The 26,189-nt window shown below is 43.0% G+C and overlaps 1 protein-coding gene across 1 annotated transcript; it reads left to right on the top strand.

Annotated features, from left to right (window-relative positions):
• Window positions 1–306: 306 nt before the first annotated feature.
• On the top strand, window positions 307–24,294 carry REEP5 (receptor accessory protein 5). The gene is made up of 5 exons (XM_032205527.1): window positions 307–521; window positions 847–940; window positions 14,888–15,026; window positions 20,437–20,605; window positions 21,647–24,294. Exons 1-5 carry the CDS (start codon window positions 404–406, stop codon window positions 21,694–21,696), a joined length of 570 nt encoding a protein of 189 aa, XP_032061418.1. The 5' UTR covers window positions 307–403; the 3' UTR covers window positions 21,697–24,294.
• The last annotated feature ends 1,895 nt before the right edge of the window (window positions 24,295–26,189 follow it).

Raw genomic sequence — 26,189 nt, 5'->3', positions numbered from 1 at the left:
CGGTGCGGGCCCTGGTGCTCCCAGGAGTTATTATTATTATTTTTTATTTCGCAGGGGATTCACAGCACCGCTGTAACTAGCGTAAAGCACCGAGCACCCCGCCTCGGGGCCGGCAGCGGGGTCTGGGGGCACCCCCGGCCTCCATTTTGCGACCCGGGGGGCCCTGAGGGGGGGGGGCGGTGTAAGATGGCGCCCCGCCTCCCCGCGGGGGGGGCAGGGAGGGGCGGTGGCGTGGCGCCCGTGCTGGTGGCGGTGCCTCCTCCTCCTCCTCCTTCTTCTTTTACTCCTCCTCCTCCTCCTCCTGGCCCCGTCGCGGCCGCGTGCGGGCGGTGCCAGACGCCGAGCCGGCCACACGCCCGCGGCTGTGTCGGGCTGAGGAGCGGGCGCCCCCGGCACCGCCACCATGACGGCGGCCATGCGGCAGCGCTTCGACCGCTTCCTGCACGAGAAGAACTGCATGACCGCCGCCCTCGAGCGCATCGAGAGCAAGACCGGCGTCGACCGCAGCTACATCGCCATCGGTGAGCTCGGGCACCGCGTTTAGGGGGAGAGAGGGGCATGGGGGGACCGGCCGGCAGCGGGAGGGGGGCGGCTTGGCAGCGGCTGCAGCCGCGCCCTGCCCCGCTCCTCCGCCTCTTCCCCCGGGCCGCCCCCTCGGGCAGCCGGCGGGGCAGCGGCTGGCCCCTCGGCAGCGCCATGCACCCCTTCTCCGTCTACCCCTTCTCCGTGTACCCCTTCAGCGCCGCAGGTGAGCCCCCGCCCGGCTCGGGCTGCCCCCTCTGCCCGTGCCGTTGCCTTCTCCTAATTCCCTCTCCGCTTTTTCCCCCCCCTCTGTTCTCCCCGCAGCTCTCCTCGGGGCGGTGGCCGTGTACCTGGTGATCGGCTACGGCGCCTCGCTGCTCTGCAACATCATCGGCTTCGGATACCCCGCATACGTCTCGTGAGTGCTGTAGGGTGCACGGGGTGCGCGGGGATGGCTGTCCCCGTTACCCCGGGGAGGGACCTGGTGGCAGGGTGCCAGCCCCGGCGGTCCTCGAGGACCGTGCCCCAAAACCTGGCTGCTCGCTGTCTGCCCGGCAGGTGCTGTGTCATGGGCTGGCAGGTGCTGAGCAGCTTGAAAGCGATGCCCACAGTGTGGTACGTGTCCTCCTCGGCTTCTCACGCTGCTGCTTTTAGCCCAGAGGGCTCCCAGGTGCGGTGCCAGCACGTGTTTAATGCAAAGCCCCCTGCACGGAGGCAGGCGCATTAAGGAGCGATGCTTGCCGCAGGACAGCCTGGCGGAGGAGGAGGGGGAGAGGAAGGCTTTGGGGCTCCTCTTGAGAGTTAAAGTCTTAAAAAATATTTTGCCTTTCAGAGGACAGTTTAGGAAAGCCCCCGTGGGTGTTCTGTTTATAAAAGTAGCTGGTATCCTTTTATTGGCAGTATACTGTCAAATTACTAGAACAAAATGGCCTTCCCACTAGGTAAGACGTCAGTAGGTTGCAAAACACTTTTTGGGGTTTACTAAATAAAACCTTCTGTGTAGCATGCAGTGTTCATAAAATGGAAGTCCTTCCCAGCTTTAATGTTACGTTGCTGAAATGCAGCGCTTGGCTCTTATATAACCACTTACATACAGTCAGCGGCTTTTAAAAATGTGTTATCTGGCAATTAGCTTCTGGGCAATTAAAAATATGTTGCTTTGCTTGCCCTTTCTCTTGTTTCCCGAGTGGGGGAAATCAACTCAGTTTTAGACTCATACAAGATTAAAAACGACTTTTGAAATGCCTTATGGTTACGATGCTTGAAGCTAAGCAGTGCTTTTCTAAATAGTGTTACTGGTGTGCACTAATTTAGGAGATAATAGGTCAAGAACAACTTGGGGGAAACTTAGGGTTTGTTTTATATAAGGCAATTTATAATTGAATTTTTTAAATTAAAATCTGAAAGTAGAAATGTTTAAATACTGTAGAACCTTTAAATAGTTGAATAGGAAATACATTTATGTACTATTTTCTGCCTGAGTTAGGCCACTATTAAATTTTTATAATTTATGATTGTGAAAGGCTACTTAAAGTTTTACGCTTGTTTGAGATCAGATTTTAAATCTGCCTATATTCAATTGGGATGAATAAACAGACTGTAGAGCTCTTAAAGTTGTGGAGGCAAGACAGTAGCAAATCAAATACAAATAGTATGGGTTTTCTTTCTTCTCATGTTTGTCTCTTTTTTTGTCCAAATCTGGAAAAATTACTTTATCTTTTTGTAGAGTGTCTACCCTTCTGTGTGCAGGTAGTTTTAAGTGTACCCTGGCTTGAAAATGTACCCCATCAATATTAATACTGTGAATTTTTTTTGGTCTGTTTTTGTAATGGGTGCATTGGCCATTGTTCTTGATTACAAGTCTTAACTAACATATGCAAACAAATGAAAAAAAGCATGAATATCACGCACATTTATACAGTGCCAATTCTGGCTTTTCTGAATCATGCTGATTTAATGCTTTCCCTTTGTATATCTTTTTAATGTGGAAACATTTTTTTTAGGGTAAAACTATAATCTCAGGTGATAATCTCATTTATATAGCATGCATGCCAGGGGCATACACTTTTTAGTGGCATCCTGCAGAGAGGTGTTAGCCTGTGAAGTAGTCTGCTGACACATTGGCTGCCCTTATCTCCCTTCCCAAGTGCGGAGATGATGCTTTGCATTCTCTGACGAACAGTGTTCTGCCCACAGAGCCAGCAGCCCAGCACAAGTGCAGAGGAGATGTGGGAGGGAATATGCTAGCATGCATTTTCATGGTCCTGTTCCATTTCCCCTTTTTTGGGGAAAGTGTGTGAACTCAGGATGGGCATAGTAGCCCTTGCTAGTCTGTACGTGGTTATGGGATCAGCCTGGGAGCAACAGGCCAGGATATGTGTGCTTTCTCCTGAGATGGCTTTCAGTCTGCTGCCATGCATGGGCTGCCTAACCAAACCTAAAGCCTGTTTGGTTTTACCTGGAAGACATCACCTGTCTTCCACTGCATGGGTTTCTTTTTGTCCTGGCACTACCATGCCACGCTCTGTATTTACCTTAGGGTAGATACCCTAATGTAGGGATAAGCCATGGGAAGATACAGCTGAGTTAACAGAGTGATTCCAGTTTCCTTTCCACAGCTTTGATCCTGTACTGTAGTTAGGGTGCTGCTGAGTCTTGTTCCCTCTGCTTGTGGTCCTAAAACACAAGGAGCTCCAGCCAGTGTGGTGTCTTTATTCCTCACTTCTCTTCAGTCTGTTCCTCTTTGAAAAGACAGCTGAAGAGCCCACTATATGAAGTGTCAGTACAAGTGAGAGTTGCTTCCTAGCATTGGGTAGAAAACAGTTTCTAGCTTTTTTCATTGGTTGAAAACACCTTCAAATGTGCTGTGGTGGGTTAACCCTGGCTGGTCACCAGGTGTGTACAACTACACTGCTCTCTCACCCACCTTCCTCTGAAAGACAGGAAAAAATACAATGGAAACACTCAAGGGTTGAGCTGAGGGCAAGGAGATCATGATAGTAATTAGTGTAATTGGTGAGTAGACAAAACAAGCTTGACTTGAGGAAGATTAATTTATTGGTTATCACTAACAAAGTAGGAATAGTGAGAAATAAAAAAAAAAAATAAAACACCTTCCCTCAACGCCACTTTCTGTGCAGGTTCAACTTCACTCCTGACTCTGCTACCTCATCCTGCACCCCTGAGCAGCACAGGGAATGGGTGTTGTGGTCATCCACAGTGCTTTGTGCTGCTCCTTCCTCATGCTCTGCCCTTGCTCCCCATGGGGTCCCGCCTGAGGGGGCTGCCCACAGGCAGCAGCTCCTCAAGCACTGCTCCCACACGGCTCCGTCCCACGGGGTCCATCCATCCATCCATCCCCCAGGAGCAAACTGCTCCAGCACGGGTCCCCCACGGGTGGGCGGCAGCTCCCCCCAGACCCCCTGCTCCTGCGTGGGCTCCTCTCCACGGGCTGCAGCTCTGGCCCGGGGCCTGCTCCTGCGGGGGCTCTCCATGGGCCGCAGCCTCCTCCAGGCCACATCCACCTGCTCCACCGGGGGCTCCTCCACCCATGGGGGGGCTGCAGCGTGGAGATCTGCTCCATGTGGGACCCATGGGCTGCAGGGGGACAGCCTGCTCCACCAGGGGCCTCTCCATGCACAGCCCGCAGGGGAACTGCTGCTGCCTGCCTGCAGCACCTCCTGCCCTCCTGCTGCACTCACCTGGGGGGCTGCAGGACTGCCTCCCACTCCTCACTTGCTCTTCCTAGCTGCTTTTGAGCAGCAGTATTTTGTCCCTTCCTTAAATCTGATCTCCCAGAGGCCCATGCAGTGTCACTCCCTGGCTCAGCTCTGGCCAGCAGCAGGTCCCTTTTGGACACAGAGGCCTCCCCTGCAGCCCCCATGCTACCAAAACCTTGCCACGTAAACTGTACAGCTGTTAAAGCTGTGCCTCCTGGAAGAGGTCAGGGAACACAGCCATCAACAGAACATGTAACAGAGGGAATTAATTTGATGTACACACAAGCATGTCAGCAATGGGTCCACATGTGAATCAGCTCAGAAGAGTACTGAAGGAGAAAAAAGAGACTGCCTTTCCCCAGCTAACTTACTGTCTTTGGTTGTGATGTAGATCAGTGTGTCGTTTTTGTGATGTGATTGAATAGTTTAAGATGAGAAATAACTTAAGTAACCAGTAGAAAGACTGGTGGTAGCATTAAGTGGTGGGATGTGTGTGTTCTGCAAGACAGATTACCTCCTGTTCTTACAGTTGCTTAAAACAGCCAACAGGCTACTACTGATGAGAGACTTGCTAGGCATGTTCCAGTTATCCTCTGTTAGGATTTTAGTTTTGGATTACCTTGGTCACAGTAGTTACTGATCATCTCTTTGCTTGCCTGAAAGAAAGTGTATCTGGAAAAAAAAAAAAAAACAAAACAGTCCAGAGATGCTCCACTCGGGAGTTCAGTCTGCTCACAGGCAAAGCCTTGGCAGTTTCATAGCTGCCCACCATGCCTTGTGTAGTTCTGTAGTTTATTTTCTTTCCTTAGTACCATTCTCTTTGCCCTGTGGCCGTGTGTGCTGTGCAGCAGATGTGAATCTTGCTGGTGTGGTACCTGAGGGCTGCAGCCACCAGTGAGACTGGGCTGGTGGGGTGTGCTGCCAGCACTGGCCAAGGCACAAGGTGGTTTCAGGTAGGCACAGCTGCTTCCCTTCTCCTTCCCCCCCTTTAATGTTCACCTTTGGCTTGGCTTTGTGCAAGTCTGTGCTGTGTTTGTGCACAGAGGAGCCATGCACAATCATCTGTCACACACAATCTTCTTGGCTCTTCTTTGAGCAACCTGGTGTGGTGGGAGGTGTCCTGCTCATGCCAGGGGGGTTGGAACTTGTTTGTTCTTGAAGGTCCCTTCCAGCCCAAACCATGCCATGGCTCCATGATTCCCCAAATCCCCGTCTTCTATGCCATGTCATCACCCACAGGGCTCTTAATGTAGGCAAAAATAAGCAGTAGTTTTCCAAGGAGAGCTTATCTGGCTATCGCCCAGAACATCAGACAATCTGGGTTACAGTTAGTCATAAAACCCTGGCGTTTTTCCCTCAAATCCTGTGCGGTGCTCTGTGATTAAAAAGAGTAATTGTTTTTAAGTTGAAATCTACTACTCATTTGCAGGCTGTTGTTTGCAGTAGGCCAGCATTTGAACATTCTCCGCAGGTGATACCAAAAACCTCTTACGCGTCCAGTGAGCTTTAGCTGCACAAGGCGATAGACTAGGAGATGGAAGGAGTGAGTCGTGCAAGTACTTCAGTAATGTTGCCAATGTCTCGCTGCTTTTCTAAACTTTCCAGATCTAGCCTGTTCAAACATAGCTCCACCCATAGCCCACGGCGGTTAGCTGACTCAGAAAAATTAGAGAGTGCAAGCAGGAAGGGAGCCCCTTATGACTCAGAAACGCGTGCAAAGGATTTACTGAAATTTCAGAAGTGCTGTCATGTTTGGTTTAAACGTGGCTAAGATGAAAATAGCTCCGGGCAGTAAAATGTCTGAACTTATTACGGGTGTCTTCAGGGGAGAAGAGCAATATAGTACAATCATCCCTCCTCCCGCTCTGGCTAATTTTGTGCTGTTACTTCAGTTTATCTGTTTTTACTATTTAAGTGCTTATTATGGCATTTTAGAAACAGGAAACAATCTATTCTGATTACAAAGAGGTGTAAACATGCAATTCAAGTCTTGTAAGTATCATTGTGAACCTGAGCCTGTCTCCTGGTTTCTTTGCATGTTCCACGTCACTGAAATAGGAATGGTGCTTTTTTTGGTCAAAGACGGTTAAAAAATGTGAAATCATGTGTTTCCTGAGAGCTAGGACAGTAAATTTGCTTTCTCATAACAAATTTTGAGAGGAATGCTTACTTTTTTACTTCATGGAAAATTCTGCATGGTATATTTACATTCACAAGCAATGCTGTGCTGTTGTTTTATAAAACTGTTCTGAGAGAGCTGATGTATCTCATGAGATCTGCAATGTTCAGAGTAAAGTTAAGCAGAAAGTTTCCAAATCTGTCTATGCTTATACTGTCCACTTTCTCAGATGACACTCTTGCCATGGAGTTTCAAACTTTAAAAGCTATATATACTTTTTGCGTATGTTTTGCATAAGTCAGTTCATCTGAAACATGTTTGTTTTTTTTTGTCTTACAGATTTTAGAGTGCTGTGTTTAAAACAAAAGCTGTGCATCTGTTAAGTAGGGAAATGGCGTGCTTTTGTTTCTAGAGACAGCAAGTTGTTTGATGCAGGAGTGACTCTTAACATTACAACGAATGTAGATACATTAGAATTTATCTCCCACATTTTAAATTTAGGTTAAAAAGCTAAAGACCTTTGTTCTACAGGTGGGTCTGCAATCCAGATTAAACTCCTTGGAAGGCTACTGGTTTATAACTGATACAGACACTGTTTTAAGGAAAAGCTGATGTGTTCATTCATAAATGAAGGCATTTTACCATTTTCTTAGTCTAGAAATACACTATTGCATGCACTGTTCTCCCTTAACTGCAGTAATCTCTAGCAACTTTGCTGGTGTTAAGGATAGTGTTGTTAGTGGGATAGTTAGGATTACACCACTGGTGTTTGCTGAAATACTTTCCTAAACTATGCTTTCTCCTGCTGAGTCACAGTGCTTCTGAAATTCGATGTGTAACATTGCTGATCCTAAACGTCGAAGAAGGTGGAGTCAAAAAGATAAAAAAAAATGTGGATTATTGTTGGTTGCTGTTCTTGTTTGCCCCGTGTTGTTGCAGTCACATGTTCTAGTTATGCTGTAAAAGGCTTTCACCACAGCTGTGAGACTGCTGGAGGAGAGTTCATCACACCGTGCCATCCTGAAAGGACGGCAGCCTACTTGCCACTGGGTACACAGTGAGCAAAATATGCAATTTTTGGACGAGGTTAATGAAGCTGTCTTCAGCTCCTAGGAAGAGAAATGCAGTCTTGCATGTGAGGATCTGTGATCATTAGTTAAAACTCAAAAATTTTGAAAAAGAAATGGCAAAATGTTATACACAGTTTAGTAGCTGGCACTGTACTCAGAAAGGAATTGAGGATTTGCAGAGACCTGAACCCAGAAGCAATTCCTCTAAGTCTGAAACTCAAATCCCTTTCCTACTCCCTGATGAATCAATTTTTTAAATTACTCTCAGTAATTAAAACCATAGGATCTATGTAACTTGCTTTCTAATTTAAAAAGTACTTGCACAGTGATCACCTTACAACAGCAAGATTTTTCCATCCAAGACTGTAATTGCTTTAAACATCAAGTCTGAAAATGTTGCACCATTTTGTGCTTAATTGCACATTTATGTAATTTAAGGGCACCCTGTAATTCATTTGCCAATATCATGGTAAACAGAACTGAAAGGCAGTCTTAGAGCTGTAACAAAATTATGCTTAAAATACAGCCTCCACAGTGCACTTCATGTTGACAAGGAAATGTAATTTTTATTCTTTCTATATTGTTTTAAGCATATAGCAGAGGACGACGACTTCTCCTCAGGGTAACAACAACTCTTTGATCTCTGTGCCTATACCCTAAAAAGTAGCAGCTCTGGAGAGACAATCAAAGAATATGAAACATGTTTTTCCTTAAACAAAATTGCCTGTCACAAGTACAGAGGGTGCCAGCAGCGTTGCAGATTGCCAGCGAGTGGTATCTTCTGGTGGGGATGCAGCATGTCTGCATTTTGCAGGTAGGATTTGGCTTTTTTGTAAGCTCCATGAACATGCAGTTTTTGTCTTCCTTGTCATAACCTTGAGGAAAGACAACTTGGAAGACTCCTGTAATAAAAAGTGTAATAAATGACTAAGTCCCAAATAGGATTACAATCAAAGTTTACAATTTATTAAGCGAATAGAGGTAAGCAAACAGCGCTGGGTGCGCTGGGAGGCTCTGCTCCACCAAGATGCACTCAAGTTATATCAGGCGGCTGTTTTTTGTGCTCCTAGGCTCCTGCATATTCATTATTATGCTAATACATATTCATTACAACTTCTAGAAAAGGCAGGGTTATTATAATTAGTTCCCTGAATCCGAACCCTCCTGCTGGTGCATGCGTATCAGTCTCTAGTGGTCCCTCTGGGGGTCTCTCATGCTGAAGGCTCGTAGTCTTCCTCCCAGGCTTTTTTCCTTGTCTTTCGTCTTTGTCCATCTTGGCTGGATGTCAGAGACTTGTGCAGTGTCCCCTGCAAGCTTTGTCTTTTAGTCGTCCTTCAGCTTTCCCCTTCCCCTTAATCTCTTGGCCAGATATCAGAGACTTGCATAGTGTCCTGTGCAATCGTCATAATAGTTAGCAGTTATTCTGAAACCCCTTTGTTCTCTTATCCCCTGTGGACAGGAATTGCTGGACCATTCCTTTGCAAGATACAAGGAATACATTATACATGTGTATACAAGAATACAAGATACATTAACCACTCTGTCTTCCTTAGACTTGTGGTTATACAAGGGTATGTAAGACAGAAAGTCGCATTTCATCATATCATGCAGCCCTAGCATTGTTCAATATGGACACGAATCAAATGAACACGTTTCACAAAGTGAAACTGGAGGTTACTGAAACAGGGCCTTTTAGGTTCAGGAGACACTGGTGTAGCTGCTCACGCCTACAAGCACAGCCAGCAGTAAAGCTGGTAAAGCTTATTCTGAGGATTCACGTGCAGGCGAGCTCTGCTAAAGCCTGCAGCGACGTCCCTCACCTGCGTTAAGGCTGGCAGTGGAGCAAATCCTTCTGGTAGAGAGGGTAGATGGACATCTTCTAGGGAAGCAGAGCCGGGGATGCTGCTGGAGGCCCTCACCTGGCCTGCAGGGCAGCAGGAGCAGCAGCGTGATGGTGTGACAGCCTGGACTGAGGCACTGATCCACGTTAATCCCAGCCAAAAAGAGCCTGCGGTGTGGGAGCGTGTGTGGGGAGCTGGCTTTAGCCCGACTCAGAAGTGGGGAACAGATCCATCACAGGGCCCTACAAATACCCGCTCCAGAGGAGAGCGGGACAGGAATAAACGGTGATGAAATGACAGAACTGCTGCCTTTTTTTTTTTTTTTTTTTTTTAGGAACCTAGCTTTGTGCTTATTTAACATAAGCTGTGGTACTCTCTTCACCCGTGACAACAAATACCCTTCCTATACTTCACGAGTTTGTCTGCTGCCATCTTCTGAATATACAACATTAGGAGAGGGGCAGTGGTAGACCTGCACTTACACAACTGCTGCAGGGTATTTGGCAGGGATGTGTTTCCAGTATCTGCAAAAGCATTACGCTACTAGTATAGTCTGGAGGAAGAAGCATGGAAAGACAGAAGGCTTTTAGCTGATGGATGAAAATGGAGAAGACAAAATGGTAAAGCAAATACAAACACACAGGCACAGGCTTCACTGCAGTGATGCCAGAAGTTTCAGGGGTAGCCTGGCAAGGGGGGTCTGAAATGAGGATGGCAGGGAGGCACAGGGCTTAAGGAAGAGTGTTGATCCCACAGAGGTGTCTAGATAGCTAGAAGTAAATTGGTTATGAAGCTCAGCAAACTGCTGTAAGGAGCCGAGACAGCCTGACAAGTATAAACTTTAGAAATATAGAGAATTTCTTTTTTTTTCTGAAGTTTTAAAAAAAAAAAGGAAACGTTAACCTTAGCAAGAGAGTCGTAGATGTGCCAGCCTACTCATTCAGTATAGCTCTGATTAGAAAACTGAGGGGAGGATGCACAGAATGGCTTATCTCCTCCATAACTACAGCAGGACTGGGTTTAGTTTAAGCAATGCAGTGTGGTTGTGAAATACATGTGTTGAGGGATACGTGGTTTACTGTGCACTAAAGATGTCTTAGACTGGAGCCTGCCTTTTGTCTTAAACTTGTAACTTTATTTGTACAAGAGTCATCGGGTATACCTTGTAAACTGCAGAGTTTTGAGTGACACTAGGTAATAAATTTTGGCATTTCAGCATTTCTTTCTCTTAATTTCTGGCTTCCACATTTACTAGCTGGACTCGGCTCAAAAAAGAAAAAAAAAAAAAAATATATATATATATATATATATCCTTGTAAGATTATAATAGGCTTATTCTGTGAATACTGTATGTGTGAATTAACTCATCATTAACAATGATTTATTATGCCAGAGCTAATTCAGGGGTGAGTAACAACCTCTTCCTGGAAAAGAGCTGGTATTTTTTCAAGATGAGACAGATGCTTTAAGTGAAATAACTCAACTTGGCAAATTACTAATGTTAGGCTTAATCCAATTAATGCTAGACGTGGTCCAGTTGGACTGATTGTACGACAGAAGCAGTCAAAATTTGGGACCCGTGGTCCTGAGACTGCAGCTGCCCAGCCGCTGTGAACCCTGGGCTGCTGGAGAGCACGGCAGCCTCGGCTCTTCCCCGTTGGCGTCAGCAGCTGGACGGGTTATCAGGGAACAGGGGTGGATAAAAAGGACGCTGTCAGTGCTCTCCCCATGTGTCTGCACAGGTTGCAGTGCTGGCTCAGGGCAGGTCATACGCAGTGCTGCAGAGATACCTGTGTTTAAAATAACTGGGCTGTGATGTTTACCAGCCAGGCTGCTGGAAGCTGTTCTCCGTGACTGCTGCTTCCTCCTGCACGTGTAACTTCTGTAAGTAGTTATTTGGGGCTATGATTAAAGTCCTCTGCAATTAGAGTATAAGCACCAAATAAATTCCTTTGTGAAGTGTGATTGCTCCACATAACTAACGTGAAATTTACTCATATTGTTATTAGACGAAAAAGATATCAAACTACCTTCTTTATTTTCTATTTATTTATTTGTAAATTTGAAAGCATGGGCTTTGGGTGCTTCCTCCTTCATTATGAGACCTTAATGATACATGCTGCTGAAACTGACTTGTTCCTGCAGTGTACAAATTGCAAGGAGGCTGTCCTAAAGCTGGCTGTACTGCCAGCATCGTGTGGTCTGTACCTTTCCACTTACTGATGGAGGTTGAATTTTGAGTATCACACTGAGTCATGATTTAACATGAAGAAAAGCGAAATGTCCTTGCCATGAAGTAGCACCTATAATGTATCTCCTAAAGTTAGTTGTGCGGAACATTATAGCAGGATAATAGGTAATAAATTACTGAAGTGCAGTGCAATTAAGGTGAAATTCTCCTGCTGAACAGAGTTATAAATGGACAAAAATCAGCTCAGATACTGTAGATAACCTACTGTACTTGCATATTCTTGAGTAAGAGATATTTTCTGTGACTTACTTTTGAAATGGTGTAAGTAGCAGAGGATGTGGTTATCTGTTGTCCTTTTATTAGGCAGGCACGTGTTATTATTGTATGGACTAGCACTGGCACTCTCCACTGAGGGACGTATTTCCCATTACAAAGCAGAGTGCTCATCACATATTCACCTTTCCTCGACTCCAGTTACACTGGTCAGTCACTGACAGCTCTGTTGTTCCCATTCTTCCCTTTCTTCCCTCCTACTAAATGGCATTAGGCTGGCGTCCTCCTAACAGCTGCAATTTTTGTTCTTGCCTCTGAGCCAATGGTGCTGGCTGTCATCGTCTGTGGTGTGGTGTCAGCCCTGTGAGCTTGTCCCGTGATACCTGGACCAGGCATCAGACCTGAGGGGAGTGTTGCTCTGCTGTTTTCTTCAGCGTGCAAGAAAGCACCGTGTGTGGGTTTAGTGTTGCATGTCAGCTGGTTAAACCACACCAGTGAATGACAGCTTGCAGTGCTGCTGCTCGTGACAGTCTGGCCAAGAAAGTGTCCCGTTCAGATGCTCCTCTGTCACTGGTAAAAGGAATCCGTATTCCTTGGGTGTCTTCCCACCACCTTCCACCAGGAGGAAGACTGGGAAAGCTGTGGGGTGCCATGTGTAGCACGTAAGCTCCAGTGAAAGTAAGTTCTCAAGATCAAATGAGAGCCTGACTTGATTGTGGTCACGGCTCATTCTTTGTCATCAGCATTCATTATCATCAGAAGGCCTTAAGATACATTTCTTCCTTATATTAATTTAGTGTCATGTCCTTGAGAGGGGTGGTCATGTTTTGAAATGTCTCTCTGTGATGCTCTCAGGAGTAGTTCCTCATCATTCTAACAATTCCCATTTATTTCTTCAAGATCCTTCTTCAGGTTTTGAGGATTCGCAGCTTCACAGTTAAACTGAGACTTCCCAGATCAGCAGAGCTTCCTCTGAGGTGCTAGCAGGACTCACGAGTGACATCACCAATACTTTGGAGCAAAGGCTGCCATTGCTTGGGCTTTTTGGATGAGTGAATATGTTGTAGATATGACCATATGCAAATGTTTCATAAGCATCCCTACAGAGCTGAAGTACTTTAGAAATAACAACTACCTGGCAGGTAGAGAAAAACGCACGTCACCTTAACTTAGTGAGTCTGAAACTCTTGTTTGCCTGTTATTTGGGATCTTTTTTGGGTTCAGCTGGGGACAGTCAGTTTGCATTCTCTGATTTGACCAGGCAAGGTATCAGCTTAAGCAACTGCAGGAGCAGATGGTGAACGTCCAAGTGGAGCAGCACCCATTTCTAGAGGAGAGCAGATACGAAAGCGAGCCATATTGGCACAGCGATGTGTCCAATGCCCTTTGCCACTGAATTGGAGGCTCTACGTTTTTCAGTGAAAACTGATTTTTGTGATCATTAGGATGATTTTTAATAATGTTAACAAAAGTTGAACAGCCTCCCCCTAAATCTGTCGACGGCTTCAGACGATGAGTGGAAAGCAGCAAGGCTGTTAGCAGTTTCACTGCCAAGTGTTCTCTCGCAAATACCAAGCTAGCATGTTTTTTGTGGTAAGATAAGCCTCCCCCAGTATGCCAGCAGTGAAGAACTTGCCAGTGTAACTGGAAAAATTAATGCCCAGCAGGTTTTCCTTAACCACGAGAAGCTGCCATATGTTCCTTTCCCTCCCCCGTTCACCCCTTTGTTCAGCGCTGACTTCCCTGCTGGCTGATTTTGCTGTTTCTCTCCTTCAGAAGGCAGTTCCACGCCGTGACAGCAGCCCGCACCAGGAGCTCTCTCCCTGACCTGCAGTGCGTTTTCTCAGTGGCCCCTCAGCCAGCGGTGCTGAAACTAGTGCAGATGATGCATACATTAAGTGTCAGATCCTCTTATTGCATCTGAAAGTAATTCAATCCAGGAGCTGCACCAAATCTCCCAGTGTGTGGTGGGTTTATCAGTGCTGCTGCTGAAACATAAGGCATGTCGCGTGGTTGGCTTTTTATTTTGACTTGCAGAGCTAGGAAGTGACACACTCTGAAGGGCTCGTCAATTCACAAACCAGGAAGTCTGCTCACGGATAGCCATCTCCTTGTGCCTTCTGTTTGGTAAACCTCCCGAAATCTCAACCTTCCTTACTGTCTAAAAGAAAATTTTACACCTTTGACTTACCCCACAGATCTTGCATTGGCAACAGTGTAGTTGATATTAAAGGAACAAATTGTAAGAGATTTAAAACCAAATATACAAACTTTAATCCAGTGGCACGAGTGGAGAGTACAAATGCGTTTTAATATTCTTAATCTTCATATTATCAGGCTTACGGTGGCTAGCATTTCCTTCTAAAACTTCTTATCGTGCTAATCTAGAACTGAGCAAGACCCAGTCTCCATTTCTCGTACTAAAGAAAACACGCGTGCATCTTTCTTGCAACCCCCTATTTTTAAAACTGTCTGAACTTGCATGCCCCCAGCAACTGGGGATTTAAAGCCAGTTAATTATTAAGCAGAAAGCCCAAGACTTCACTTGAGGTTTCTCCGCTGTTCGTAATGCCATAACCTACATCATGATATGCCAGTCCTGTAGGAGTGGATTTAAAGAGCGAAGCAGCTGGGGGTGCAGACACATCGTCCTCGCTGCCTGCGTTTGGGGGAGGTTGCTTTATACGGCCTCTGCTCGGCTGCTGTAGACCAAGTGCTCGCTAGCAGATAGAGCAAACCTTCCCATCTGCCTTTTCAGAAAGGAATCCAGCTCATGTACACGATGAATAAAGGTGTTTGATACTCACTTCCAAATCCTGGGCAGGGTTGCCTTGTTCTGGTCTCTTACAGATGCTGGTGTCATTGCTGGTGCTGGGTGATGATGTTCATGTTTCTCTTGCAGTCACAGTGGTAGAAGGTGCTGCTTCTTTCTGAAGTCACATGTTTAGGACAAAGCTTTCCTATCCAGAAATCTTGGGCACGCTGTCCATGTGATGGATAACATTTAAATCTGTTCTGCAGCTGATACAGAGAAATTAAATTATGAGAATTCACACGTTGCAATAAACCTGAGATGTAAAAACTTCACCATTACAGGTGACACTAGTGCTACTGATTTACTTACCTCTCTTTTTTTTTTTTTTCCCTTACAGGATCAAGGCCATTGAAAGTCCCAACAAAGATGATGACACACAGTGGCTGACTTACTGGGTCGTGTATGGTGTTTTCAGCATAGCAGAGTTCTTTTCCGATATCTTCCTGTCCTGGTTCCCTTTCTACTACATGCTAAAGGTATTTTACTACCCACCTCCCTCTCTTAAAATGAGACCTTTGATGTAACTGCTTTAACGTCTTCAAGAATGAAGAGATGTCAACAGACTCCTCTGGAATCGTGCCTGGGTCACACCTTATTTTTAGATGCTGGTTACACTAATCTTGCTCTGTGAAAGTGATCTGGTTACAGCTGATGTTTTCAAAAGGCAAGTGGGAAACTTGCGGTGGGTAACAGGGAAAGATCTGCTATATTTTAGGAAAGAAGAGATTATGGAGATATTCAGTGGAAAGACAGTTGGCCTGCGGTGCAAGTTTGGGCAAGATGAGAGCACTTGGTAAAATCTGCAGAGTGGCTTCATTTCTGCTTTAAGTGCTTTAGTAGAAGTGGAGAGTTAAATTGCAAAGGCATCAAAAGGAAGTATTATCTTCTGTGCTATTGGGAGCAAAGAAGGAAATTACAACGTAAGAAATAGATTCAATCATACAATCTTCGTTTTTCATAGAAGATACTTTCCACTTCATTTCAGGAAAGTTTCAGAAGAGCTTGTTGCTAACGTGTATTTAGTAGTGGGGTTTGACTACCAACAATTATTTGTTTGATGTGTTCCAAGCTTCATTTGTCAAATACAGTATGACTGTACTGTCAATCAACTTCCAAATATTAAATTATTCTGTGAGGGAGTCAATTAACATGTATGCTTTTGGGTAGAAGCTTGCTGGACAGCGATTTCTTTAGCTTACAGAATTATCACTTCTGTGTTCTCTTGCTTCTTTTTCCTACCTTTGTTAGCCTGGCTTAGCCTTTGCAAAGTACTTGAAAGGATTTGATTGTCAGCCATTGTGGTAGGGGCATTTACAGTTTTAATGGTAAGGTCTGATGTTGCCAAATAGTTTTTCCAGGAAACGCTGCATTTTGAAGACAGAACGAGCTTAGGTGGTTCAGTTACATGCATTACTTTTGCATTCTTCCTTTTGAATCTTCAGCTGACACCAATCATACAGTCATTTAGATGTTTAGTTCCCCAGCTCCCTCAAACACTCTGACACATTAGAACTGCTGCTTCAAACCTAAAAAAAAACAAACAAAAAACTAGGCTTGTCTCACAGAGTTAATTCTCTCTTCCCCCTTTTTTACCCCTTAGTCAAAAATTACAAGTTCTTTTACTATTTTAAGCCTAATGTTTTTGCTTGCTAAGTTTTAAAGAGTATGCTAATTTTGAAGTTTACTATGGTCTACACATACATGAAAGATTTACCGTTTTAATATATTAAGATCAAGCCAAATAGCAATGAAAATGCAAGTTCAGCTGACCTGAAAACAGGATCCAAAAAGATTGCTTATGGCACTGGGAGAATCTGTGCTCACACAGTTGTTTCACATCTCCATCTTCACCTTACAGTTGAGCAGCATTATAACTTTGCCTATTGTCTCCAGTTCTGAATTCATAGGGAGTATTCTCAGAGCTTCTTTTCTGGTAAAAACATGGCAATGATTTCTGCATGCCTGCATAGCACTCCTTCTGAAGAGCGTTCAATTGCAATTCAGGCTGACCTAGCAAATAAGAAACAAACAGATGGCTGTGATAATCCTGTATCAGAAATACCACATTTACATGTAGTGGTGGCAAAAACCGTAAGATACTTATCTCAGTTCAGCAGAAGCAAGCAGAAATGAAGGAAGCAATTGCAATAAATGTACAGCTTTCTATGATAACTGCTAAAGGCACATGCAAGTCAAGTATTTACTGTTAGCAGTGGGTAGGAGAGAGATACTTTTGTGATACAAAGGCAGACGGAAGGTGTTGGCTAAGAATCAGAAAGCACTGCTAACTGGGTGGGAGGATGGAAAATATTCAATGTGGGGAAAAGGAGGATTCTGGCAGCTTCTAATTTTCAGTCTACTGCAACTAAAACCTCTTGTAGTACTGTTTGTGATGTCTATGTCTCTTACGATCTTATGAAACAGAAGCCCAAATAAGCCATACATACAGATTTCAAACTTGCTTTTGTTTTATAAATATGCCAAGTTTGCATATTTATATTATTTTGATAGAGCTTGTAGTGTTCGCTCTGAACAGTCTTAGCTGCTTGTTATTCCTGTGTGCCTCAACAGGCAGGGCTGAGACTCTGATCATAGTTGCTCCCATACTTTCCTAAGTCCAGTGACCCTGACGTTTCAAGCATACTAGGAGTTTTCATATGTGGGTGAAAGGCATGTTCAAGAATTCTTTTGATATGTGGTACAATACTTCCAGATACTTTTTGTTCTCTAGCAGAAAACTTTTGAGTTCTTTTGGTTCTGTGGTTGCTTTGCCTTTTTTTTTTTGTAATGCCTATTTTTTATTTATCAACTTCTTTACCTGAAACACAGGATATGTTTGCAACTCACAGTTTCATGTGTATGTGACCTGATTTTTGATACTTCTGATAATTATTTAAAGATTTTTGTTGTTGTTGTTCTGATATTAAAATACTATGGCCACTGAAAGTAGTAGAGGTTGTCCTAAAAGTATTACGGGAAGGAAGGAGATTCCATGCTTTACTAACAATTCTCTGATGAAATAATACCATCCTCTTTCGGTCAGACACATCACATTGGCTGTATTATGAAAACTGCTTCGACGAAGCACTCAGTGAAATGAAATGGGAGGAGTTTTCATTGAGGCTGTGTTATTGGCTGTATTACGAGGCACTCAGTGGAATGAAGCAGGAGGAGTTTCCGCTGTGAGTGTAGTAATGTGCCGCATGTGGCAGTCTGACTGTGCTTCAGGACAGAGATCCCATCCTCTCACCCTTGCACTCTGGGCAGTTATGAATCTCATTCCCTCCTATGGCTGGACTGGAGAGTCACAAAGAATATAGCCATTATTTTTTTTTTCCAATTAACGCTTTAACCACTCTATGCTTTGTATACCTTTTTTTACGAATCATTTTATGGTTATTTAATATGTTATGGGTATTTAATATTTTTTGTTACTTCAGCCTCATAAGAGACAAGGGAAAAGTAAACTAAGTTAGCAGTCTGACATTCTCGAGCTTTGAAAAGGCTGAGATTTGCAACTCTGGTATGTGCCCTCTTGGAAAGGTATAAAACCATTTTTCAATACCTTTCAATAGTCATTGGTGTTTGAGAATAAATCTAGAACTGTAAGATACTTTTTTCATCACTAGACTGGGGCAAAGCTGTAAAAATCAATATGACTAATTTTATTGCTAGGCAAGAAAACAGAAATTTCAGTGTCTTTTGTTTCAAAGGAAGCTGGACTTAGAGGCATGGGATTTCCTAAAATAAAGGAGAACTAAGTAACATCTGTGTCTCCTGAGACAAGTAAAATAGCTGTTGTTAATTGGCCAGTTATTCCTTAAAGGAAATAGAATAACTCTCAGCTTTTACTGAAAGGTGCAATATAAGATGCTACTATTTATTCTTTGTTTTATTCCATTCCAAACAATAGAAGCTTTTGAAAATAAGTATTGCAGCACTTTCTGCCTTTATCTTTTAGTTCAAAGATAAAAGCTTAGAGCTTGCCTAAAAGGATGGTGAACTGCCTTGGCAGAAGTTTGCAGTTGTTATCCCCTGGAATCGGGGTTCCTTTTTGGAAAGAAATCCTCTTCCACACCAAATATGTCATCATTAGCTTTCTACAGGGCTGGGAGAAGGAAAATGTGCCTTAAAGGAAAAAGGAGTTGCAGTCTCTCCAGAAACAATAGGTTAAAGATGTTTATTTCAACTGATGCATTTTTTTTGGGGTGTATATTGCACTGAAGACAGAGCCAAAAGAGCTGGAGAGCAGAACCTACCAGAAGTCATCCCTTATCCAAGAAGGGCAGAGGGTAGACACCCTGAAATATTTGGAAGGCTTGTCTGGAGATCACTATGTAGTTTTCATCATTCAAAGAGGATTCTATTTTTTTTTTCTTTTTGTTAAATCAGAATCTTTCCTTTAAAGTAACACCTCATGACTTCAGTGACTTTGTGGTGGCCAAATTGTTATTTACAAGGCTCTTACGTAATACCAAAACAAATATTTGGGTGTGGTTTCGTCTTTGCATTTTTCCAGTGGGAAATCAAAAGCATAAGTGGAAGGAGAGGAGACAGAAATGCCTAGGTAGGCACAGTGGTACTCTGAAAGGATGCTGTAATCGAACTGATTTATAGGAAATGCTTTTGTGCTGTGCAGTGTACTCATACCTCATGAATAAATAAGAAATGGCTTGTATTTTTCAAATGACTTTCAGAAGCCATAGTGCATGCATTGAAACCTCGGTGCACTGCCTCTTTGACTGCTGGAGATACTGCTGTGAAAACCAGAAAGCTTCTGAGATAAAAAATATTTAAATAAGTCCTATTTGCCAACATTATTGAAAAGCGGCATTATCACTTTAAATTAAATGCCCATTTTTGGCCAAAGCTGGGGTGGTTTTGTTTTGTCTTTGAAGAAAAGGTGGTCTTCTGTGAGAAGATGTTCTGTTTTTATTTTTTGGAGAGGCTTTTGACACTGAATAATATTGTTCTCCTTGTGTCTGGAAAGAGTTGTTCTATTGCTGAGAAAATTTGCTTTTTTTTTGTTGCAGTTTTATTGCTGAAATATCATTCCATATATACTCCCAGTGCTCAAGCAGATTCAGTAGTGGCACTTCCTGTCCTCTACATGTTTTCATCTTGCTCTGCATAGCCATCTTTCTAATGCATATGACAGTGGAACTGAGGCCAAATAAAGGTGCTTCAGTGGTGAAGATAGGTATTTGTAACATACGTAATAGCTGTCTCTACAGTCCCCCTTTTAAGATGCAGAAATATTACCCCACACACTGTGGAGGTGGTTTCTGTTTTCCAGAGAGCAAACTGTGGTGTAAAGGCTATACCTAAACTGTGCAATCCCAAAGCATTACCCTATCTGTGTGCAATGTGTAGCTTGTTCGTGGCTTCTCATCAAGCCACTCTACCACTGGAATGCACACAGACCCTTTTTTCCCCTGCTGCATGGCCAAGGTGAGGAAGCAGAGTGGGTAGGGATGTGTTTTAGCTGGATCAGAGGGACCAAGGGGCTAGACCCTGAGTCATGTCTGTGCCGTTGTAGTTCAGATGTAGCCAGAGACTAATGTTTTGTCTGGTCAGCCTTTGTGTACTACTACCTTATAAAAAAGAAAAAATAGTGCAGTCTTGGTATACCTTTTACCAGATGAGCTTTACTGCTACAGCCTGCTGCCTTTATCCTATCAGTGTGCCAGAAGTTACTCCAATATTAAGATTTACTGTGCAAAACTGTAATGATACATGTACTTATTTGGCTGTGACCATACAAAACTGCAGGCCATTATGTACCATTTCAAATACACTTCAGCCTGTGGCAAAGTTAGGAGGGCACACTGTTCCTTGTCTGCTGCTCGTCTCTTCCACTGACACAGATGTCCTTGTTCCCTCTAGTGTGGCTTTCTGTTGTGGTGCATGGCTCCCAGCCCGTCTAATGGAGCAGAGTTTCTCTACCATCGAATCATCCGGCCTTTCTTCCTGAAGCACGAAGCTCAGCTGGACAACGTTGTTAAAGATCTGAAAGACAAGGCTGCAGAGACTGCAGATACCATTGCTAAAGAAGGTGAGGAAAAGACCACTCAGTGATCACACCGAGTAGGAAGAATTTACCTTTGCAGCTCTAGTATTAAAGGTAATATTAATCAGTTTGGGGGGGGGGGAAACAAGATTATTATGTAGATTTTAATGGAGAAGTTAAATTGGATGAAACTGTCAAGAAAAGAAGACTACAGTGAGTTTTACTTTCTGGGAGTACAGTTATGCTAGAATAAGCACAAACTGTATGAACACAAGAAGCAGCTTGCATTTTTTTTCCAAATGTGGAAGTTTGTGTGTCTTCTCAACATACATATCCTATCAAAATTCTCTCTAGAGACAGGTCTGAACATCCTCACAAGGTATTTTCCATAAATCTAGTTACCGTTGCAGTGTGTTTCTGTATATCCTAAAATACCATCATCCCCAGTACCTGGCAGTATAGGACTGACACTTGCCTAGTAAAGCAAACCCTTCGACTCAAGCAAGCAGCAGTGTTTGGAGTGGAGGTTTTTTGTCTATAAGATCTTGTAATTTTAATTCCTTTGGAAATCAAAGGATTCTGAGACAACTCTTAAAGAAATTTCTTAGATTCGTATTTGATTGAATAACATCCTAATTTTATCACAGCCTGGAGTTACTTAATGCGTGCTTTTATTGCCTTCCATTCGAATCTGGGCCTGTATACTCCAAAATGTCCAGTGGTAATTTCATGAATGAGAAAAGGGAATCTATTAATTAGCTGAAGTAAAACTTTACTTAAATATCATTTGAGAGGAAAATTATAAGATACCTCAAATCACCTTAAATCTGTTCTTCCCCAAATAATATATGCAGTCTGATTTCTTTTTACCAACTTAAGAAGTGTTCTTATGAGTATTTAAATGATCTGCCTTTCTCAACTACTCTTGGGAATTTTGCTGCATGACCCTTTCTGAATCATTATTGTTGAACAGGTATCTTAAATAATGTTCTTCATCTGTCCTTATTCTGTCACTTACTACTTACAGCGAATAAGCTACTTAAATCTGTAGGCCACTGTTAAGTTTTAATGTTTATTTTTCTACAGCCAAGAAAGCAACAGTGAACTTACTGGGTGAAGAGAAGAAGAGTACTTAAACTTTAACTGGATAAAGCTTCCCTACCACTTCCTTTACGAAGCTTGATGTTACTGGGAACTGTGGTATAACTTTAATAATGTTGCCTTGGAAACATTTTGATATATTAAAGGAATGTGTTATAAGTTCGCTTACTACTTTGCTGTTGTCTGTATAGAGATTGAGCATTTTTATTTAAAAGCAATGCAGTGGGCAGCATCTGAAGCTTAATGAAAACATTTTCTTCATCTTCATGCAGAAAAAATCTTTCAGTAATCACCTTCTGCGGTAACATAAAAAAAAGGTATATCTCCCAGCAGCTCTTGCACTTTAGTTGTCTCTTCGTGCATGTAATTACCCTTAATGCTGGTTTTGGTGTGTCTGGTAATACGATGTTATTGTATAAGGACAATATTAGTCTGAACAGATTTTCTTGAATATACAGGGGATAATTGAGAGAGATGGCAGAGCTGATGTATTTCTCACTAGTGAAGTAGTGAATGATGAAATTACCTGTTCTAGAGGCACCTGATGATAGAGATTATTCACTGCTGCATGTTTTGTTGTGTTTGGTACAATGTGCATATTCTTAAATGGATAGACGCTAAATATGAGAGAGTAACTTCATTCGAGTGATGAGACCTATATTAGTGTGAGGTAATTTAACAGAAATGATGCGTTAAGTTGCACAAGATGACTGCAGTACAACTCTCTTGCCTTCTCTTTCTAAATAAAGTTGTCATCTAAAATTGTAAATAGAGTGCCTTCTTAAGCTCACACTCAAAAGCACAAACCACCTTTTCATTAGGAACAATAACATTACAAACACTTCTTCCTAAAGTCCTGATGATGTATTATTTACTGCATTAGGTATCAGTCCACGGAACTACATCATTAATGGGGTGGACGGCCAGTGCCACCAGCTTTTTCTGCACATAAACATCTCCAGTCTGTTCTGACTGTCCAAGAACAGCTTTGCATGAGCACTGAAAATTCCTGAATAGAAGTTATTTAGTCTATTAAATAAAGAAGTCTATTATTTAGTCTACTTGATATATTTCTGACCAATGGGTAAGAATGCAACCCAAACAAAGAGAATGAGCGCTTTTTCATAGTTGATGGAAAATATTTTTATAGATCTGAAGCTGCATTTGCTTTCACACTACAGTATTTTCAACAAATTCAGCATGAATTACTGAAATCTCTGTTTTCATCTCCATGCTGACACGTCTTCAAAGCCCACAGTAGTGTTCTGACAGTTTTAAACTCAGAAAACACACAGAACGTGGAAGGTAAGATTGAACTTTTGATGTGATAAGAAGTGATTTCTGGTCCTCAACTTAAATTCTAGAGTAAAACAGACTTTTGAAGATTTGGGGCTTTCTGGAACAAGTTGGTATAGAAACATGTACTCTAAATTCTCAGGCACAAGAACTGTAAAAGAGTGAAGCACACAGTTACTGGGCAGATCAAGTTTACATTTGAGAAATGCCTATTATAAGAAGAGATATAACAGTGTCTTAAGAGTATGCATTTTAAACTTCAAGCTGCAAAACAGACCTTAGAGCAGTCAAATAACATGAATAGGGATGCATGAGGTCCTATGCATTATTTTCCATAGGACAGCATAGAGCTTGTTATTTTAAGAAAAAAAATAAAGTATCATGCACTGTCATTCAGTGGCAACATTTTATTATGTGGGGATATGCAGAAAAAAATACAGGGTAAAGCAAACTTCTTGTGAGCAAGTAGGAAGTTTGACGTGACCCACACATTTAATGCTTTATTTTCTCATTTTCCTCTGTCTTTAACCTGCTGAACTTTTCTATAAGCCATACTGAATGCTAATGCTGTGTTTCAAACACTGTCAGCTGTGTGCATACCAGTCACGTTGCCAGTGCTATTTAGTCTCACCTCTAGAAATAGTCTTACAGACACCTAAAAATTTGATTTAGGTACAAATTGCTAGGTAAACTACTCCCCTAAAAGCTGTCGATAAATCTTAGACGTTCCAAAACTAACCAGAGCTGTGCTACGTTCACCATGCTCAAACTAGTCAACAGTTCTTCCATTGTTACCAGTGGAGATAAAATGCTTTTAGCTTAAGTTTTAAAATGGTCCTTACATCTCTTAGAACTTAGTGGTTAGTTAGGCTTTAAATCGACTTCTGTTACGTACAGCTCAGTATTTCCTGATCCAGCAGCCATGCTCGGTGATCCTTCGTGATTTCTGCTTGAGGTGGACCTACTGTCTGATGGGAAGCTGTGAGCAGAACTGGGTCTCGTTTACCTTGCTGCAAGTGGAAGTGACCATCTAGGACATCCATGGACTTCTAGGGAGACTTAATTCTGAGAGCTAAACACACCGTGTCCTCACGGAAACAATTAATTTCTAAAAGATTTAGGCAGTTCTGTGAAGACTTCAGTTAAAGGTAAACAGTGTTTCTGCGGCAAGTTGTCCTTTCCTGCAGGTAACTCCATGGGGCTGGCCCCACACACCGTGCTCTTCTCAAAGTCCTCTTCACAACATCTATATGCGAATGTTACTATACACATCTACTCAATGTCTGTGCTAAACCTGTAATGTGCTATATAAAAACAAATAAAAGGAGATTCTTACAGGACTGGCATGATGCTTCTGTGTTGCTTAAGAGCCCTGCGCGTCAACGCAGAGAAAGCCATTTATTTAGATTAAGAACACAGATCTTCACAGGGTATTGACTTCTTAAACAAACGTCATTACTGCAGAACAAATAGAAGCCTCCCTAAAAGCCTGAAGGAAGTACTTTAGCCTTTTGACTAGCTCTCAAGGGTCCAACCAAGCTGTTTCACAGCATCAGGCCTGAACAGAACAGTTTGGACTACGGGGCTGCTCTCAGTAGCGGGCACCACAGGAGGCTGACCGCACCGTGTGGCTTTACAGACCCCGTTGCCTCGCCTGCCTAAGGAATCATCAAGGTTTACGTCCAGAAGGAAAGCATACTTTAGAAGTGTGTGTGTGTGGGGGAAACAGTAAGCTACAGGGATTTCAGACAGCTGTTTCCTTGCCTGTTGGTTTTCTACTGTTCCATTGGTGAAACAGTCGAATAATACAGCAACTGGGATTTGGAATATATCCTAGAAACAAGTAATTAAATAATACTGCACAGTTAGGGGCAGTTGGGGTGGTTGCACTTACGGTTCTTCCAGCTACCAGTATATGTAAGTAGGACATTTCTTCACCTTTATCACACAAGTTTCCAAATTCAGCAAAAAGAAAAGCGTTCTTAGAGGAAAGACCTGTGAGGAAACACAATGCAGTCACCACTGAAGATACTAAAACAAAACGAAATTCCTCAAACCAAAGCAGGATAGTTGAAAAACGTAAATTCTTGTAAGTAGTGGAAGATGTGACTAACTGCCAAGTCAAACCCTCACCATTTCCTTAGTTTGACTAAGAAAGTGTCCTGAGTTTCCATTCCAGTCTTACTAACTCTGAACAAGCCTTCTGTTTAAACAGCCTAGTTAAATCAACACAGACGTATGACTAATTCCTCAGTTACTCTCTAATCCCCACTTCAAACTCCACCGACTTCCTTACACAAAGCAGGAAGAACAAAGTTTAATAAAATGAAATTACTAATTCCTGTACTTCCTGATAGTACATTAAAGAAGTATATTAAGTTGTGTTCTTTAGGTTAAACGATCATCTGTCTATGGACAAAGAATAATTTTGCAGAAGTCACACTCCTGCAGTGAATCTTAGACTTGCTAAATCCATGATTATTCAGAAACACAGTGTTTTCATGTAAACTGCACGTTCAGCAAGCATGTAAGCAGCGTGCACGTCAGTCTGGTATTCCCAGAGAGATTCTACATCCCTTGTGATGGAGTGAAGCAGTATTTAAGGAATAACAACCTGGAGAACACTGAGGGAGTCCCTTGGCTGTGCAACCACCTACTTTGTGAGGAACTGATTTCTTCCTAGCTTGTAAACCAGTAAGATGTTTCTGAGCAAGCAAACAAAAACCTCTGTTGACCACTGTGGTACCCAGCTGGGCAGCTGAACTCCACCGTAACTGCTCTCTCACTCCCCATCCTTTGAAGAGGGGAAGAAGAAAGTACGCTGGAAAGAAAAAAACAAACAAACATACAAAAAACAACAACAAAAAACATAGGTTGAGATAAGTATAATTTAATTCCTTTAATTAAATGTTCATTTGGTCAGGAAGAGGAAAAAAAAAAAAAAGCTGCATGGAAGCGCAGAGAGGAGAAAGGAAGTTACTCTCTATTTCCCACCAAGGAGCGATGTTTGGCCATATCCCAGGAAGCAGGGCCTCAGTGAGTGTAGCGGTTTGGGGGGATGACTGTCTTCATAACAAGAGCTCCCCCCCCAACTACTTCCCCAGCTTTTATCGCTGAGTGTGACACCACATGGCAAGGAGTTTCCCTTTGGTTGGTTTAGGTCAGCTGCCCCGGCCATGTCCCCTCCCCATCTCTTGCCCACCCCAGCCTGCTGGCTCTTGGGGGGCTTGGA

The sequence above is a fragment of the Aythya fuligula genome, chromosome Z (genome assembly GCF_009819795.1).
Source record: "Aythya fuligula isolate bAytFul2 chromosome Z, bAytFul2.pri, whole genome shotgun sequence".
NCBI classification, from domain to species: Eukaryota; Metazoa; Chordata; class Aves; order Anseriformes; family Anatidae; genus Aythya; species Aythya fuligula.
Note: the sequence above shows the minus strand (reverse complement) of the source record. Positions and strands in the feature narration are given on the sequence as shown.